General features: G+C 45.4%; 1 protein-coding gene across 1 annotated transcript; it reads right to left on the reverse strand.

The window, feature by feature from the left end:
* Window positions 1-992: 992 nt before the first annotated feature.
* Window positions 993-17,681, reverse strand: Sco1 (synthesis of cytochrome C oxidase 1). The gene is made up of 6 exons (XM_075992127.1): window positions 17,398-17,681; window positions 16,218-16,308; window positions 13,348-13,545; window positions 12,558-12,650; window positions 11,063-11,178; window positions 993-1,780 (listed from the first exon to the last, which is right to left on the reverse strand). Exons 1-6 carry the CDS (start codon window positions 17,626-17,628, stop codon window positions 1,649-1,651), a joined length of 861 nt encoding a protein of 286 aa, XP_075848242.1. The 5' UTR covers window positions 17,629-17,681; the 3' UTR covers window positions 993-1,648.
* Window position 17,682: the final 1 nt, after the last annotated feature.

A 17,682-nucleotide genomic window follows, 5' to 3' on the forward strand; every position in this document is an offset into this window, starting at 1 on the left:
TTGCTACAACTGAGTGGTTTAAACAGGAGACATCTATTTTCTTAAGGTTCTGGAGATCAGCAGTCTACAATGGAGATGTCAGAAGTTGGTTTCTTCTACACACCTCTTTCTGTGGTTAGTGGATGGGCACCAGTTTCCACCTGTTCTCCTGGGTCCTCATTTCCTACGTTTTTAGGACACCAATATTACTTTAGGGAGGGCCTAACCTAACAGCCTCATTTTAACTAAATGACCTCCTTAAAGACTTAAATCTCCAAATACAGTCACATTCTGAAGTGACTGATTCCAGGACGTGGACACATGAATTGTGAATGACATGATTTGGCCTGTAATAGATACAGGGTATTCTTTCACAGTGATGTAGGTACTCACATTACGCTTAATGTATGTACTGAGACGTTACAAAGCAGGAGATAAGCCCGCATCATGTGCATATAAAAGCTGACTGGTTTATGGAAAGAATGCTTTCCAGCAAGGGTTATTTGTAGCATTTTTGGATTTACTGGAAAGGCTCAAGTTGAAAATGTGCGAGCCAAACCCTGGTATTAGGACAGTTTAATTCAGAAATAAAGTCAAGATGCACCATTACTCAACTAGCATGGTCTTTCTTCTTTTCTTTTTCTGGAGACAAAGTTTCACTGGGTATCCCGCCTGTCCTCAAACTCATAGAGAACCACCTGCCTCTGCCTCTTCCCTGAGTGCTGGGAACCAGCCCAGGCCAACAGCATTTTCTGGAATAGCTGCTGACAACCCCTGGTTATGCTGTTTCTCCATGAGGCACCTGGTCCAGGTGTGGACTCGTATCATTAGCCTGTCAGTCGTCTGTCCCCAGGAAACCCAGGTGTCTGTATGTCACCCAGACAAGAGGTGAGCTCCAAGTCTGGGAGCCTGCATTTAACAAGCACCAATCTACCCACCCATTTCAGCCTGCAGCCTCTGCCCCGAACAGGGGTGCACTAGGCACCCACTCTCCACAGAAGCCAAGTGACACATTTCCAAGCTGCTAAATTGATTACATCTTTATTTTATATGCTGTATAATCTGGTATATGAAAAAAAACTAGACCAGTCATAATTAATATCCTCATTTCCATTTGGTCTATCACTGAAAACCAGCCAAATCATTTAGTTTTTTAAATAACAAAAGCAAGAATTGAGCCAACGGTTACGTCTACACAGAAGTTTTCTCCCTCAGTCGTCCAGGCAGCAGTTGCTGAGGGAACGAAATGCAAACCTGGCAGTCACACTCCTCTCCAAGGAAGACCGAACTCTGCGCTCAAGTATAAAGATGGCTTGGAAGTCTATCTTGACTATTAACCATCGAGCACACAAGTTGAAAATCCAAGAGCACTGTGGAAATTATACGCTGCTGTAGAATCTGGCCCCACAATTTGTCCGAGCAAGGTCCCAGATGCTGTTGGGGTATCAGTGCTGCTGCAAGGGCCATTCCTATGGCCCTGGGAGGCCTGTTCTGCTTACCATGGCCCTTTGGACTTATGGTAGCTACGGGGCAGACTTCAGTTGTTGAGCCCAAGGGTAACATCTTAAGTAGAACGATGATCTCAGGATATGAAAGCCATGTTGTAGAGGCTCCTCTGGGAGATCAAATCTTCAACAAGGCAGTCCTGTGTCTGGTGACACCACTCTAGCTACCTCTTCCTGTGTGATCTCATGTGGGCAGCAATTGAACCAGCTATTTCTGCCGCCTTCTTGTTTTGGCCAAAGTAATCAAGAAACTCTCCATCTGGTCCCACCAAGTACATTATTATTGTATGATCAACCTGTAAAGAGGAAAGAAAGAGACATGTTACTGAAGAGAAAGAGGCTGCAGGGTAAGAGACATTAACATCGGTGCTTAACTAACCATTGTAGCATCTGCTCAGAGAAGCACTGTCTACCAAATGAGCCTTTGCTGACTGCAGCACACCCACAGCCAGGGACTACCTGAAACCTCACGTCCCAGAAATAAGCAATGGCCACTGCTGTGAGTCAGCTTAGGAATATTTTGGTACAATTTTTCATATACTCACCCGAACATTCTTTGAGAGAATTCACCTTCTATCAGCCTTCATAAATACCCTATGTAGTAAAACAGCGATGCTGTTTTGAAACACCTTCCATTTCTGAGGGTATCTCATCTAACCCCTTCTCCATTCATTCATGGAAGCCAGAGCTGGGCTCAGAACTACTCTGAGTAGTTCAGAACACAGTCTGGGTGTCCAACCTCATGTTTAAGAAGAACTGGCTCTCATTACTGCCTAATCTCCGCTTGCCATGGTTTATGGAGAAGCCAGAAAGCCAACCACTAGCTGAAGCATGTAATTTGCAAATCCTAATAGTGATTTAGTCAAGATATTAGTGATTCAAACAAAAACTGGAAGATGTTTTTCTCCCCTGGGAATTGTATTTGCTATTCTGAGCTTTGCAGCTGAAGCAGGCTGCTTGGAAACCCCACAAATGCTGCTCTAGGAGCCTCTTCAATCCATCATCAATTCTCTTGACTATGCTCTTCAAATGCCTCAGTTCCAGTTCAAGTTGAGACTGGTCATTCCTTTTTACTATTCATTTTAAGAGTAGATATGGCATCCTAAGTCCTTGGAATTTGTTGCAGGCTTGTTCAGCAAGACAGGAAAAGATAGGAATGCCATCACACATACCAAATGGAAACTCCCCAGAATATACCCCAACCCACATTATCTGGCCATGAGGCCATTACCTTTTTATACACACACATTCATAAGGAGATAGCAAATGGAAAGAGCCACTTGTCTGCCATCAGGAAAGAATGCCACCAAGGGCTGAGACAGCTGGTGACTTCATGTGGAGAATTTACAGTAGGAGCCAGGCAAGGCCCGACAGAGGATTCAGTACTAAAACTCTGGCTGTCCCCTCAAGCCTTTCTCTGAAGCTTACACTCCTCTTTCCTTCACTGTTTCCTTTTTTAGAGAATTAATTTTTGAAAATTTCATACACACACACACACACTCCATATACACTTTCCTTTTTCTCTATGGACTTTTCTCCTTAAAGAACAGAATTCAGTATGTTGGACTTCTTTTAGCTGTCTGTAGTACAGAAACACAAACCCAGCACTTTCCTATCCTTACTTCCTCAGTGTGTGTGGTGCTTATGTACATGTGGGGTGAGTATGTACACCCACACAGATGCAGAGGCCAGGGGGCCATGTTGGGTGGCCTCCTTTGTCACTTTCAGTCTCATTCCCTTGGAACAAGGGCTCTCACTAAGCCTGTAGCATCGAGCCACTACCATGTTACCGCCCCAACAGGGCTGGAGTTTCAGGAGGGCATGACCATGCCTGGTTTTAAACATGGCTCCTGGGACTGTGATCTCATTCCATGCTTACACAACAGGCACTGTTACCCCCTGAGCTACCGCCCCACCCCTCGCTGTCATTTCAACAGCTATTTTAATATACATTTTTATCGCCTAAAAGAGTAGTGCACGCACACTAGTCTTCCATTCTGGATTCCCCATGTCCTCTGGCTCTTCCAGCAGGGAACCGCTGTCACTAGTTACTGCTATATTCACAGAGAAATCCTCTCCATTTGCTATGTCCATACCCAGCACCATCTACCACTGCCACACAACTGACATTTCTTGACAGCCTCCTGTCCGGGAACACAGAAACCACTCTTCTACACCAGGACAGATAAAGTAACTCTTCAAAAATAGTTGACTCGGGTTTCAGTCCTTGGTCTTTCCCAACAATGCTGTAAGATTCACCTGTGAGCTAATTTCCAAGTAGCACCCATGTTGGTGAAAGCAGCTTTTACACCCTTCCGCACTGCCTGAAGAGGGCCCACCGGATGCATCCTATCTACAGTGCACGGAAACACCTCTTGTTTGGAACTCACGCCAACAACTCTAACAACAGGTGTTCAAACTTCCCAATCACAGCCAAACTAACAGGATTTTAAAAAGATGTACCACTAAACAATCCCACTTTTTTCTTATGAATTTGTCTTAGCTTAAATTTAAAAAGCCATTTGTACTCGTCCTGAACTATTTCTAACATTTATATACAATAATGTGGCATTATGTCTATAATAATTATGCATATAGTATTGTGCAAATTTGGCTTTGTGGTGAATCCTATTTGGCATGCTCAATTTATATCCACTGTCTACAGATTCTACTTCTCTCCCCACTGTCGGAAATCATGAAAATATCATCCCGTTACACCAAGGATAATCTTTAAGCGCTGCCCCCACTGGTCCTTAAACCCTAACATATTTCTATCTATCTACAGCCTTAAGACACAGAGTCACACTAAAGAAAAACTCTAAGAACCTTGGAAGTGTCTCCAGCTCCCCCTGTTGGCTGATGTAGCAAATAAATGCACAGCAATAAAGTCCGGGAGTTCTGTCAGACCAGCAGGCCAGTATGCAGTCTAGGATACATCTTAGAAGGTCAAGGAAGTCTCCATAAAAGCTATGTATGTGTACTTTATCCTTTAAGACAAAAATAACAACTATACTTCAGATTACCTGAATCACAAGTACAGATTTCAAGGCCTAACATGTGCTTGTTTGTGATGAACTCACTGGCTCCAGGCGATGGACTGCTGCAGACCCACAGCTAACAAGGAATGGCAATTTTTACTATATAAAGGGCACCCGATGGAGGTAGACTATGCAATCAAGGGAAAAAAATCAGAAAATTGTGAAGGGGTAGTTGACAGCATTGTGGGACAACACAGGCTAGCTGCCAACCCCATCCCTGCAGTTAAGAACAGCTTTGGCTTCAGTGAAATACTTGCCATTTAAATGGAATGTTTCACTTGCTTTTATTTTTGAGACAGGGTCTCACTTATGTAGCCCTAGTCGGCCTGAAACTTGCTATGTAGATCAGACTGACCTCAAACTCACCAGGTCTGGTTGAACTCAAATGCTACAAATAAAACCAGCCATTGTGTTTACTTGAAGGTTTTTAACTTCGGGTCTATAATAGAATTTAACAAAATTTGTTTATGGCTGGAAGATTAGCCCCTCTGAGGTGAACCAAACCAGTCACTCTAACTGTGTGAAGGGGAGTCTGACAATCCTTCACCAGTCACTCTAACTGTGTGACAGGGAGTCTGACAATCCTTCACCAGTCACTCTAACTGTGTGAAGGGGAGTCTGACAATCCTTCACCAGTCACTCTAACTGTGTGACAGGGAAGTCTGACAATCCTTCACCAGTCACTCTAACCATGTGACAGGGAGTCTGACAATCCTTCACCAGTCACTCTAACTGTGTGAAGGGGAGTCTGACAATCCTTCACCAGTCACTCTAACTGTGTGAAGGGGAGTCTGACAATCCTTCACCAGTCACTCTAACTGTGTGAAGGGGAGTCTGACAATCCTTCACCAGTCACTCTAACTGTGTGACAGGGAGTCTGACAATCCTTCACCAGTCACTCTAACTGTGTGACAGGGAAGTCTGACAATCCTTCACCAGTCACTCTAACTGTGTGAAGGGGAGTCTGACAATCCTTCACCAGTCACTCTAACTGTGTGACAGGGAGTCTGACAATCCTTCACCAGTCACTCTAACTGTGTGACAGGGAGTCTGACAATCCTTCACCAGTCACTCTAACTGTGTGACAGGGAAGTCTGACAATCCTTCACCAGTCACTCTAACTGTGTGAAGGGGAGTCTGACAATCCTTCACCAGTCACTCTAACTGTGTGACAGGGAGTCTGACAATCCTTCACCAGTCACTCTAACTGTGTGACAGGGAGTCTGACAATCCTTCACCAGTCACTCTAACTGTGTGACAGGGAGTCTGACAATCCTTCACCAGTCACTCTAACTGTGTGACAGGGAGTCTGACAATCCTTCACCAGTCACTCTAACTGTGAGTCTGACAATCCTTCACCAGTCACTCTAACTGTGTGAAGGGGAGTCTGACAATCCTTCACCAGTCACTCTAACTGTGTGACAGGGAAGTCTGACAATCCTTCACCAGTCACTCTAACTGTGTGACGGGGAAGTCTGACAATCCTTCACCAGTCACTCTAACTGTGTGAAGGGGAGTCTGACAATCCTTCACCAGTCACTCTAACTGTGTGACAGGGAGTCTGACAATCCTTCACCAGTCACTCTAACTGTGTGACAGGGAGTCTGACAATCCTTCACCAGTCACTCTAACTGTGTGACAGGGAAGTCTGACAATCCTTCACCAGTCACTCTAACTGTGTGACAGGGAGTCTGACAATCCTTCACCAGTCACTCTAACCGTGTGACAGGGAGTCTGACAATCCTTCACCAGTCACTCTAACCGTGTGACAGGGAAGTCTGACAATCCTTCACCAGTCACTCTAACTGTGTGACAGGGAGTCTGACAATCCTTCACCAGTCACTCTAACTGTGTGAAGGGGAGTCTGACAATCCTTCACCAGTCACTCTAACTGTGTGACAGGGAGTCCGAAAATCCTTCACCAGTCACTCTAACTGTGTGACAGGGAAGTCTGACAATCCTTCACCAGTCACTCTAACTGTGTGAAGGGGAGTCTGACAATCCTTCACCAGTCACTCTAACTGTGTGACAGGGAGTCTGACAATCCTTCACCAGTCACTCTAACTGTGTGACAGGGAGTCTGACAAGCCTTCACCAGTCACTCTAACTGTGTGACAGGGAGTCTGACAATCCTTCACCAGTCACTCTAACTGTGTGACAGGGAGTCTGACAATCCTTCACCAGTCACTCTAACTGTGTGAAGGGGAGTCTGACAATCCTTCACCAGTCACTCTAACTGTGTGACGGGGAAGTCTGACAATCCTTCACCAGTCACTCTAACTGTGTGACGGGGAAGTCTGACAAGTCCTTCACCAGTCACTCTAACTGTGTGAAGGGGAAGTCTGACAATCCTTCACCAGTCACTCTAACTGTGTGACGGGGAAGTCTGACAATCCTTCACCAGTCACTCTAACTGTGTGACGGGGAAGTCTGACAAGTCCTTCACCAGTCACTCTAACTGTGTGAAGGGGAAGTCTGACAATCCTTCACCAGTCACTCTAACTGTGTGACAGGGAGTCTGACAATCCTTCACCAGTCACTCTAACCGTGTGACAGGGAGTCTGACAAGTCCTTCACCAGTCACTCTAACTGTGTGACAGGGAAGTCTGACAATCCTTCACCAGTCACTCTAACTGTGTGAAGGGGAGTCTGACAATCCTTCACCAGTCACTCTAACTGTGTGAAGGGGAGTCTGACAATCCTTCACCAGTCACTCTAACTGTGTGACAGGAAGTCTGACAATCCTTCACCAGTCACTCTAACTGTGTGACAGGGAAGTCTGACAATCCTTCACCAGTCACTCTAACTGTGTGAAGGGGAGTCTGACAATCCTTCACCAGTCACTCTAACTGTGTGACAGGGAAGTCTGACAATCCTTCACCAGTCACTCTAACTGTGTGACAGGGAGTCTGACAATCCTTCACCAGTCACTCTAACTGTGTGACAGGGAGTCTGACAATCCTTCACCAGTCACTCTGTGTGACAGGGAGTCTGACAATCCTTCACCAGTCACTCTAACTGTGAGTCTGACAATCCTTCACCAGTCACTCTAACTGTGTGACAGGGAGTCTGACAATCCTTCACCAGTCACTCTAACTGTGTGAAGGGGAGTCTGACAATCCTTCACCAGTCACTCTAACTGTGTGACAGGGAAGTCTGACAATCCTTCACCAGTCACTCTAACTGTGTGACGGGGAAGTCTGACAATCCTTCACCAGTCACTCTAACTGTGTGAAGGGGAGTCTGACAATCCTTCACCAGTCACTCTAACTGTGTGACGGGGAAGTCTGACAATCCTTCACCAGTCACTCTAACTGTGTGAAGGGGAGTCTGACAATCCTTCACCAGTCACTCTAACTGTGTGACGGGGAAGTCTGACAATCCTTCACCAGTCACTCTAACTGTGTGAAGGGGAGTCTGACAATCCTTCACCAGTCACTCTAACTGTGTGACAGGGAAGTCTGACAATCCTTCACCAGTCACTCTAACTGTGTGACGGGGAAGTCTGACAATCCTTCACCAGTCACTCTAACTGTGTGAAGGGGAGTCTGACAATCCTTCACCAGTCACTCTAACTGTGTGACGGGGAAGTCTGACAAGTCCTTCACCAGTCACTCTAACTGTGTGAAGGGGAAGTCTGACAATCCTTCACCAGTCACTCTAACTGTGTGACGGGGAAGTCTGACAATCCTTCACCAGTCACTCTAACTGTGTGACGGGGAAGTCTGACAATCCTTCACCAGTCACTCTAACTGTGTGACAGGGAGTCTGACAATCCTTCACCAGTCACTCTAACTGTGTGACAGGGAAGTCTGACAATCCTTCACCAGTCACTCTAACTGTGTGAAGGGGAAGTCTGACAATCCTTCACCAGTCACTCTAACTGTGTGAAGGGAAGTCTGACAATCCTTCACCAGTCACTCTAACTGTGTGACGGGGAAGTCTGACAATCCTTCACCAGTCACTCTAACTGTGTGACGGGGAAGTCTGACAAGTCCTTCACCAGTCACTCTAACTGTGTGACGGGGAAGTCTGACAATCCTTCACCAGTCACTCTAACTGTGTGACAGGGAGTCTGACAATCCTTCACCAGTCACTCTGTGTGACAGGGAGTCTGACAATCCTTCACCAGTCACTCTAACTGTGTGAAGGGGAGTCTGACAATCCTTCACCAGTCACTCTAACTGTGTGACAGGGAGTCTGACAATCCTTCACCAGTCACTCTAACTGTGTGACGGGGAAGTCTGACAATCATTCACCAGTCACTCTAACTGTGTGACAGGGAGTCTGACAATCCTTCACCAGTCACTCTAACTGTGTGACAGGGAAGTCTGACAATCCTTCACCAGTCACTTTAACTGTGTGAAGGGGAAGTCTGACAATCCTTCACCAGTCACTCTAACTGTGTGAAGGGAAGTCTGACAATCCTTCACCAGTCACTCTAACTGTGTGACGGGGAAGTCTGACAATCCTTCACCAGTCACTCTAACTGTGTGACGGGGAAGTCTGACAAGTCCTTCACCAGTCACTCTAACTGTGTGACGGGGAAGTCTGACAATCCTTCACCAGTCACTCTAACTGTGTGACAGGGAGTCTGACAATCCTTCACCAGTCACTCTAACTGTGTGACAGGGAGTCTGACAATCCTTCACCAGTCACTCTGTGTGACAGGGAGTCTGACAATCCTTCACCAGTCACTCTAACTGTGTGACAGGGAGTCTGACAATCCTTCACCAGTCACTCTAACTGTGTGACGGGGAAGTCTGACAATCCTTCACCAGTCACTCTGTGTGACAGGGAGTCTGACAATCCTTCACCAGTCACTCTAACTGTGTGAAGGGGAAGTCTGACAAGTCCTTCACCCCTTCCTCTCTTGACACTTGCACACTTTTCCACTTCTCACACTGCAGGGGCAGCAAGACATGCTGCAGAGGAGCCTGACTACGCTTTCTACAAACGTAGGGCTTCAGGAAAAACTCACTTTTTTTCTTGTCCTTTCCCCCCACGAATCCCAAGTTTCCTCAATGCTATAAGGCCTCAGGCTTGAAAACTATGGTGCCATGTTGGGCTTAACTGAGGCACTGTGGTCAAAAGTCTGTTTTATTTTGGCCACAGGCTATATGGGCAGAAAAGATGCTATAGGCTCAAAAGGGCTAGAGAGGGGCTGAAGGGATGGCCGCATGTGCCAGCGCTTACTGTGAAAGCAAGAAAAGCGAGAATCGCCTGCATCCAGGTAAAAGTCAACTATGGCCACAGACATCTGTATGTGCAGTGCAGGGGAGCAGAGACTGGCAGATTCTGGAAGCTTGTTTATCAGCATCATAGTCAGCATGTACACACACACACTCACACACATTCACGCACATTCACACACACACACACACACACACTCACGCACATTCACGCACATTCACACACACACACACACTCACACACATTCACGCGAGAAAAGGCACAAACTATAGTGGAGACACTATGCATATTGCTGTAGGGGCAGCCTCAGGATACTGGTGAATCAGTGACTCAGGGTCAGCCTCCCTATCAGTTTTACACATAAAATGAAATTTATAATTAATCACTTTACTCAACTAACATTATAGAAAACCCAGAGACAAGTGGAAAAAAAAAATCAGTAACAATACTATAGCACCATGTCAACTCTGAATGTGCTGAGAAACAAGAACCTAACAGACAAGAAAAGTCAGTCCTTTGCACACCATGAAACAACCAATCGGAAATGGGCTCAGTCGCTCAAGACTTCCCCGACAACACTGATTAACAAGGAAACAGGTCCTTAATTAAAGAACCACAAAGGTAAACTGGGCACATGTCCCATCTCTCATTATTGAACCCCAAGCTGAACTAAACTGTCGCAGACATTAAAACTTGTAGTCTGTTATTTGAAGACTTTATTTTTCCTCTTGCTTTTCAATGAAATAAAAGACTCCCTGGGGATTACACTGCTTCTAAAAAGGAGCACTTGCCTTCCACTTCATCAAGGACCCAGGGCGAACCAATGCAGATACCGATGAACTAAAACTGAAGACCACTGATGCCAGTGATGCTCTTTTGAATCCAACATGGTGCCCGAGTATTTGCTTTTTTTATAATTGTATGTAACTAGGGAAGTCAGACAAGCTATGGAATGAATATAAATTAATCAATAAACACCCACCTTTCAAAAACGTGTGCTACTAGATTTTCAAATAATTTACGGTAGCCTCAGCTTCATTTTTAAAAGTGATTTTTGTTTTACGTATTTGAGTGTTTGCCTACATGTATGTATGTGTAATCATGTGTGTGCCTAATGCCTGTGGAGTCCAGACATTGGATCCCTTGGAACTGGACTGACAGTCAACTACGAGCCACAATGTGGGTACTGGGAACTGAAGCAGGCTCTTTGGAAGTGCTCTTAATCACTGAGCCATCTCTTCCGCCTTTCAGGTTTTCCTTTATCTCAGAAGCCAGTCAGCATGTAAAGAGTGTGAGAACCTGGGACCTGAGGCCAGGCAAGGAGCTGAAAGCTGAGCATTTACTTACTATGTAGTCCTCATCTTCATCCTTAGGGCCAGGGCTGTAATAGACCCTGTATGCTCTGGCCACTCCATCAATCTCTTCTTTTGTGCCAGTCAAACCAACCAATTTGGGAGAAAATTCTAGATATAAAAATAAGAAAGACAGTGAAAATGAAAGACAAGAAATATAACCATCTTTATTTAAAATAAAGACACATGAATAAAAACCCTAATGAATAAAAACACTGTAAAGCAGCTTTGGTGCCACTTTGTTCCCCAGTCACCAAACATTTCTGCATGATTTAAAGAGAAACAAACCCAGAGAAGAAATGAAAATTCTCCCATGATAGATGTTGGATCTTCAGTGACTACAATAAAGATCTAGAGGAAACATATTCTAGTTACTTAGACTATGTTTTAAATTAATTTAGTTACAAACACTTGTAAGTGAGGATTCCTGAAGTACTTCAGGCTTTTCACTGCATCAGATGGAAAGATAATTAGTTCAAGAGGCTGGTAAGATGGCTCAGTGGGTGTGAGAGGCTTGTGTAGTGGTCTGAAAGATTTTGGTCCCCAAGAGAGTGGCACTATTAGGTGTGGCCTTGATGGAGCAGTATGATCTTATTGGAGAAAGTATGTCATATGGAGGTGGGCTTTGAGGTCTCACATACGTTCATGATACCACCCAGTGTTTCCTGCTGCCTGTGACCCTCAGCTCCTGCTGGAGCGCCCTGCCTGTCTGCATGTTGTCCTGTCACATCACGATGACAGTGGACTACATCTCTGAAAATGTAAGCCACCCAATTAAGCGTTTTCCTTTATAGGAGTTGCTGTGGTCATGGTGTCTTCACAGCAATAGGAGACAGCTGGGGAGGACTCAGTCTGAAATGGGATGTCTTCATCAAACCCACTCCCCTCAAGGCTCAGGATCCACATGGAAGAGGTGGAAAGACTGTAGGAGGCAGAAGGGATGGAGGACTCCAAGGAAATAGGCCTGATGCACATATGAACTCAGAGACCGTGACAGCATGCACAAGTCCCGCACATGCTCAAACTGGACAAAATGTGAGCTGAGAAGGGAAAAGTGGACACAAGTTCTTCCCCCAGTCAAGAAGCTATCTGCAACTGATGATGGTTGGGAAAAGGAAGCTCAGGTTTCCCCAGTGAGGTGTTAATGGGACTATCAACTGCTCCAGGACAGGCCCCATGCTCAGGAGAAGTTGGTGCCCAACACAAAAAGGACTCCATGCTTCTTTTGTGAGCTTTTGTCTCATTGTATGAGCACTTTTTGTCTTCTTGGTTTTTTGCCTGTTGGATGGGTGGGAAAACCTGCGAGTAGTTGAGTGGAGAACATGATCAAAATAAACTGTATGAAAAAAACCTTTTTTGTTGTTTTTGGAGAATTTTGAGACAGGCTATCCCTATGTAGCTAAAATGGTTGCTAACACTACCTGTCTATTTAGATGGTTTGCTACTGCAAACTGTTAAATAAGTCTGTGTAAATGATCAGCAAAACACACCTTTCACATAAGCTGAGATGGCTTCTTTTGTGTCCCTTTCTGGGTCAATGGTGATGAAAAGTGGAGTTAAATTCGGCAGGGATGGAATACTGTCTGAAAGAAAGTTTCAATAGTCACCATAAGGGCAAAGGGGGAGGGAGGGAGGGAGGGAGGGAGGGAGGAAGGGAGGGAGGGAGGGAGGGAGGGACGGAGGGAGGGAGAGACCCAGCAACACTAGAGACAGTGGTGCAGCAGCAAAATGTAAGGGGAGCATGGGACAGATTAGACTACCTGGAGTGGAGGAGGAGCCAGCCAGCCGTTCCAGCAAACACCTCTACTGATACATAACTGCTGCTACCCTAGATTCCGTCTTAGCCATCTCACTTCCTAATGCAATCCAATCCCTGCAGTTTTTCCTACCGTAGCTCAGGGACGAGGTTATCAATAAAGACTGAATACACCAAAACAATTTAAAGAGGTATGCTTCCTTCTAATTGCTTTTAATTGACACAAATAAAACATAACCTGCCACTCCAGATTTCCTAATCTAATAACTATCAATGTCACTGGGGAAGCACAATGAGAATGCTTCAGTAAAAGGAGATAGAGGCACAATGACATTTTGAAGTGACCCAACACTTGGCACCCAAACAAGCCTCCTTAGGTAGAGTAGGGTCCTGGAATCACAGCATCTAGCTGAACATGGAAACTTATGTTCTTACAGACCAAACAGTTACAATACCCTGTCTGACACCCTACAGGAGGTGAGAAACAGTACCGTTCAATAGTGCAGTTAGGGCTGCGCGCTTACCTATTTCATCTACAACTTGAATCATTTTTTCTAGTTCTTCTGGACAGATATCAGGGCAATGAGTGAAGCCAAAATAAATCAATACCCACTGGCCCAGGTAGTCCTTGTCAGTCTTGGGCTCGCCATCATGAGTTACGAGGGAAAATGGTCCCCCTAGCAAAGGCTTTCCAATGCTGCGATGCCGCTGCTTCTCCAGCTCTTAAAGAGATACACCAAACAAGTCACTGTAACCAGAGTCACTGAAACATCTGACAGATAATTAGCATAATACTAGGAACAGTATGTGGGTGGAGTAGGAAGTAGAAAATAAATATATCAGCTTTCAAGACACTAACAAAAATATTGTCAGAAAAACAAGCATAAAATAAGAAAAGTAAATGCTGTAACACACGGTAAGCACTGAAATGAGTGGTAAAAAGTCTTCTCCTAGAACAACCCAGCACTAAGCTGTTCAGCGTGGGGGTGAGGGCTGGGTGTGCTAGAGGCAGCCTCAACGGAAAGGGAATGTTTATGGGACCTTAGTTTTATATAGAAAATTAAATAAACAGGAATAAGTGTTACTAATGGAAAGCCGGAACAATGGGCGGGAAAAAACTGGAATGATCTCTGTAGTATTAAGACAATCAGACGTACTGGTATAACTTGATGGTTTCCATATACAGGAATTCTCCAACGAAAAGAAAAAGTTGTTTTTGTTGTTGAGAAATGCTGAAATAAGCTGAAACAAATAAAGTTCAAGGAGAGCCGGTGGCAGAAGGAAAAGCCAAGGATGACTGAAAACAGGTCCTGTGTGAACAGCAAGCTCTTGTTTCCGGTTTCATTTCTGACACTGTGATAAAATAGTCTGTCAAAAACAAACTCAGGGCCGGGAGGTGCTGGTGCCTGCCTTTAATCCCAGCACTCAGAGGCACAGGGTCTCTGTGAGATGGAAGCCATCCTCGTCTATAAGAGCGAGTTCCAGAATAGTCAGGGCTACACAGTGGGACCCTGACTCAAAAACAAAAGTACAAAACAAAACAAAAGAAACTCGGATGAGAAAGGGTTTATCTAACAATTCCTGGTAATAACCCATGTGTGGGGAAGTCCGAGTGGGAGGCCCGAGCAGCAACTAGTCATATCACACCCACAGTCTAGAGGAGAGAGATAGAAACTATGCATGCATAGTTTAGCTAGCTTTCTCTATTCTTACAAAGTACAGGGCCCCAAACCAGGAAATGGGGCTGCCTGCCACTTTCAGGCTGGGTTTTCCCAAAGTCAATTAGGGCAATCAGGAAAATTCCCAAGGTGATATATGTTCACAGGCCAACTGCTAAAATTCTAATGCCTGTGCATTCTCACTCCCATATTCTAACATTTTTCTGTATTAACAGCATCAAGAAACTCTAATTAACTCATTTAAACAATATTTATCCAAATTTTTAAACCAAATCTTAAAGTCTTAGAATATCCAGTAAAATATAAAGTTTGTTTTCTTTTAATCCTGTCAACATTTCGAGATGGCATTTCCTAGTAGTTCCTGGCTTTCCCTCCATCACAGGCAGCCTGTTCCTGTCCACTGCTGCCGCCCTAACTGGTCTGCAGTACCTACTCTCCATGCATGACCTCTAGGAAGTCTTCTCAGATCCCAATGTCAAAGGCCCTCACATACCCTGCCCTGCCCTCCAGCCTGGAAGAACGCCATCCAGTGAAAGCTTTGGTTTCTGTGTCTGTTTCCTCATCAACTGCATTCCAACCGCTGGGCATCTCGGTCATCTTTGTACCCACCCTCGGGACTTCCAACTGCCCACATCCAACCTATTTATAGCTGTCTTTTCAACGATAAAGCAGCGTCATTTTGGATTCCATCCTTGAAAAGTTAAAGACAACGATGGAAAAATACGCAAAATTAAATGCCGCAGTCCGGTTAATTATATCAATTTTAATTTCCTAGTTGTCCATGGCCATATAAAATGTCAACAATGGGGGAGGGGTTGGATGAAAGGTATATGGAGACTTTTCTTTGCCGTCTTCACAACATTCTAAATTAGTAAATCTAAAATCATTTTTAAATTAAAAAAAATTAAAAACAGGGCAGGGCAACAGCTCAGTAGATAAAAGTATTTGATATAAAAACCTGACGGTGCACCCACACACTGAGACAACGGGGGATGTTCTATTGGGAACTCACCAAGGCCAGCTGGCCTGGGTCTGAAAAAGCCTGGGATAAAACCGGACTTGCTGAACATAGCGGGACAATGAGGACTGCTGAGAACTCAAGAACAACAGCAATGGGTTTTTGATCCTACTGCACGTACTGGCTTTGTGGAAGCCTAGGCAGTTTGGATGCTCACCTTACTAGACCTGGATGGAGGTGGGTGGTCCTTGGACTCCCCACAGGGCAGGGAATCCTGATTGCGCTTTGGGCTGATGAGGGAGGGGGAGTTAACTGGGGGAGGGGGAGGGAAATGGGAGGCAGTGGCGGGGGGGGGGGGGGGGGGTAGAGACAGAAATCTTAAACAAACAAACAAACAAACAAACAAAAAAAGACCCTGACTTCAGGAACCCACCATGAAGTAAAGAAGACACTAGCCAGGCAGTGGTGATGCATGCCTTTAATCCTGGCACTCAGGAGGCAGAGACAAGCAGATCTCTGAGTTTGAGGTCAGCCTGGTCTACAGAACTAGTTCCAGAAAGCTAGGGCTGTTACACAGAGAAACCTTGTCTTGGAAAGAAAAAAAGAATACACTAGAACCAACTCCCAAAAGCTGTCTTTTGGCTTCTGCCATGGCATGCTTGCACCTGAACTCATATACACACAAGTATAAATAAACAAAATAAAAAGTTCAAAGACAAAACAAAAAAAACAATGGTCCAAAAGAATGACTACTTACGTTCGATCTTTTCTTTCTTGAAGTACTTCATTCCAGCCAATAAAGATCCTCCAATGGCAAAAGTCAACGCTAAAGACTTCCAAGAAACAGGCTACTGGGGCAGAAAGTTCAACCAAATAAACAAGTAAGATGCAAACCTTTAACCATGCTTACCTATTACAAAGTTTTCAAAGCACGTATATGCACACAAACCATTATCACACACGTTGAATGTGTTAGGCTACTTTGGGATACATCCTGAAAATTTCTGTGAATACAGTTATATCTACTACAAAAGCACTCGTTTCCAGGGCAAAGTTAGTTACCCAAGCTAATTTAAAAACAAAGTAAGGGTTGAAGATGGAGCTCAATTAACTGGCGGAGTGCTTGTTTGGCAAGTACCAAAGCCCTGGGTTCCATGCCAGGCACTGCATAAAACTGGGTGTGGTGATGCACACCTGTAACCTTAGCACGCTGGGAGGGGAAGGCAGGAGGATCAAGCTCAAAGGCATTCTTGGCGAAATATCAAGTTCTACGCCAACCTGAGATATGAGAGACCTGGTCTCAACAAACAGTGCAGAGCCCATAACTGATTACTACTGGCTCAAGCTGCTACTGTACTCTTTAAAACCTAAAATGTTTGCCACCTGTGCCTAAGATTTGCCCCGCTCCCCAAGTCCACATTTCTTACTAGCACGAGCAAGGCAGAGGCTCTGAATTTGAGATACAACTAGAACGAGAGGAAGATAAAAAGGAACAGAAGAGGAAAGGAGGAAAAAAGGAAGAAGAGGAATACCCAAACGCAACAGAGGCCCACATTTTTGCTTCAATTTCAACTTACATAATGAAGCATTGAAGGGGGAATTCAATTCAGTGAGATTATAAAAGTGCTCTGAATTTTGAATCATGATAAAGTTGAGATCCTTAAAACCTAGAATTGATTTTTTTTTTCTGGAGCAAAATCCCGGGCTGTGATGGCGCGGAGGGTGAGTAAATTTCTCAAGTTCTTTCGAGGCAGGGACTACGGGCTGACTAGCAACCAGTTCTGCCAAGGCTAGGACTACCGGCGGACCAGGAAGCAAAGTGACTCTATGGCCCTTTCAGGGCACGCCAGGGAGTTCTGAGGTTGTGACCTAGCCGGATGTAGAGATACCGGGCTGCAGAGAGCAGTGAGTCCGGAAGGCTCCATGTAAACACTCACCCCGGGCTTCATGCGGCGCGACCCGGCTTGGCCGCCCTTGGGCTCTGGCCCTTTGGCCCCCGGCGGTGGCGGCGCGGCGCTGAAAGCCCGGATCCCCAGGCAGCAGCGCGCCTCTCGGGGCCACGGACTCCCCACCGGACCCCAAAGCCCATGGCCGTGAGGGAACAGACGCCAGAGCTGGCGACACTGCGGTCGCATCCCCATACAGCAAGCCCGCACCAACGCCGCCATGAGTTTAGGAGACCACGCCTCCTCTGGGCCTCCCCTCTATTTCCGCAGGAGCTT

This window comes from Microtus pennsylvanicus, chromosome 11 (genome assembly GCF_037038515.1).
Source record: "Microtus pennsylvanicus isolate mMicPen1 chromosome 11, mMicPen1.hap1, whole genome shotgun sequence".
NCBI lineage: Eukaryota > Metazoa > Chordata > Mammalia > Rodentia > Cricetidae > Microtus > Microtus pennsylvanicus.

Bases quoted from the DNA above. Each gene is read 5' to 3' on its own strand.
- Sco1 (XM_075992127.1), bottom strand. From the start codon at position 17,628: ATGGCGGCGTTGGTGCGGGCTTGCTGTATGGGGATGCGACCGCAGTGT. The intron at 16,309-17,397 runs GTGAGTGTTTAC...CTGCCCCAGTAG, and splicing joins CGCGCCGCATGAAGCCCGGG to CCTGTTTCTTGGAAGTCTTT. The intron at 1,781-11,062 runs GTAAGTAAATGC...TCCTCTTTACAG, and splicing joins ATGAAGATGAGGACTACATA to GTTGATCATACAATAATAAT.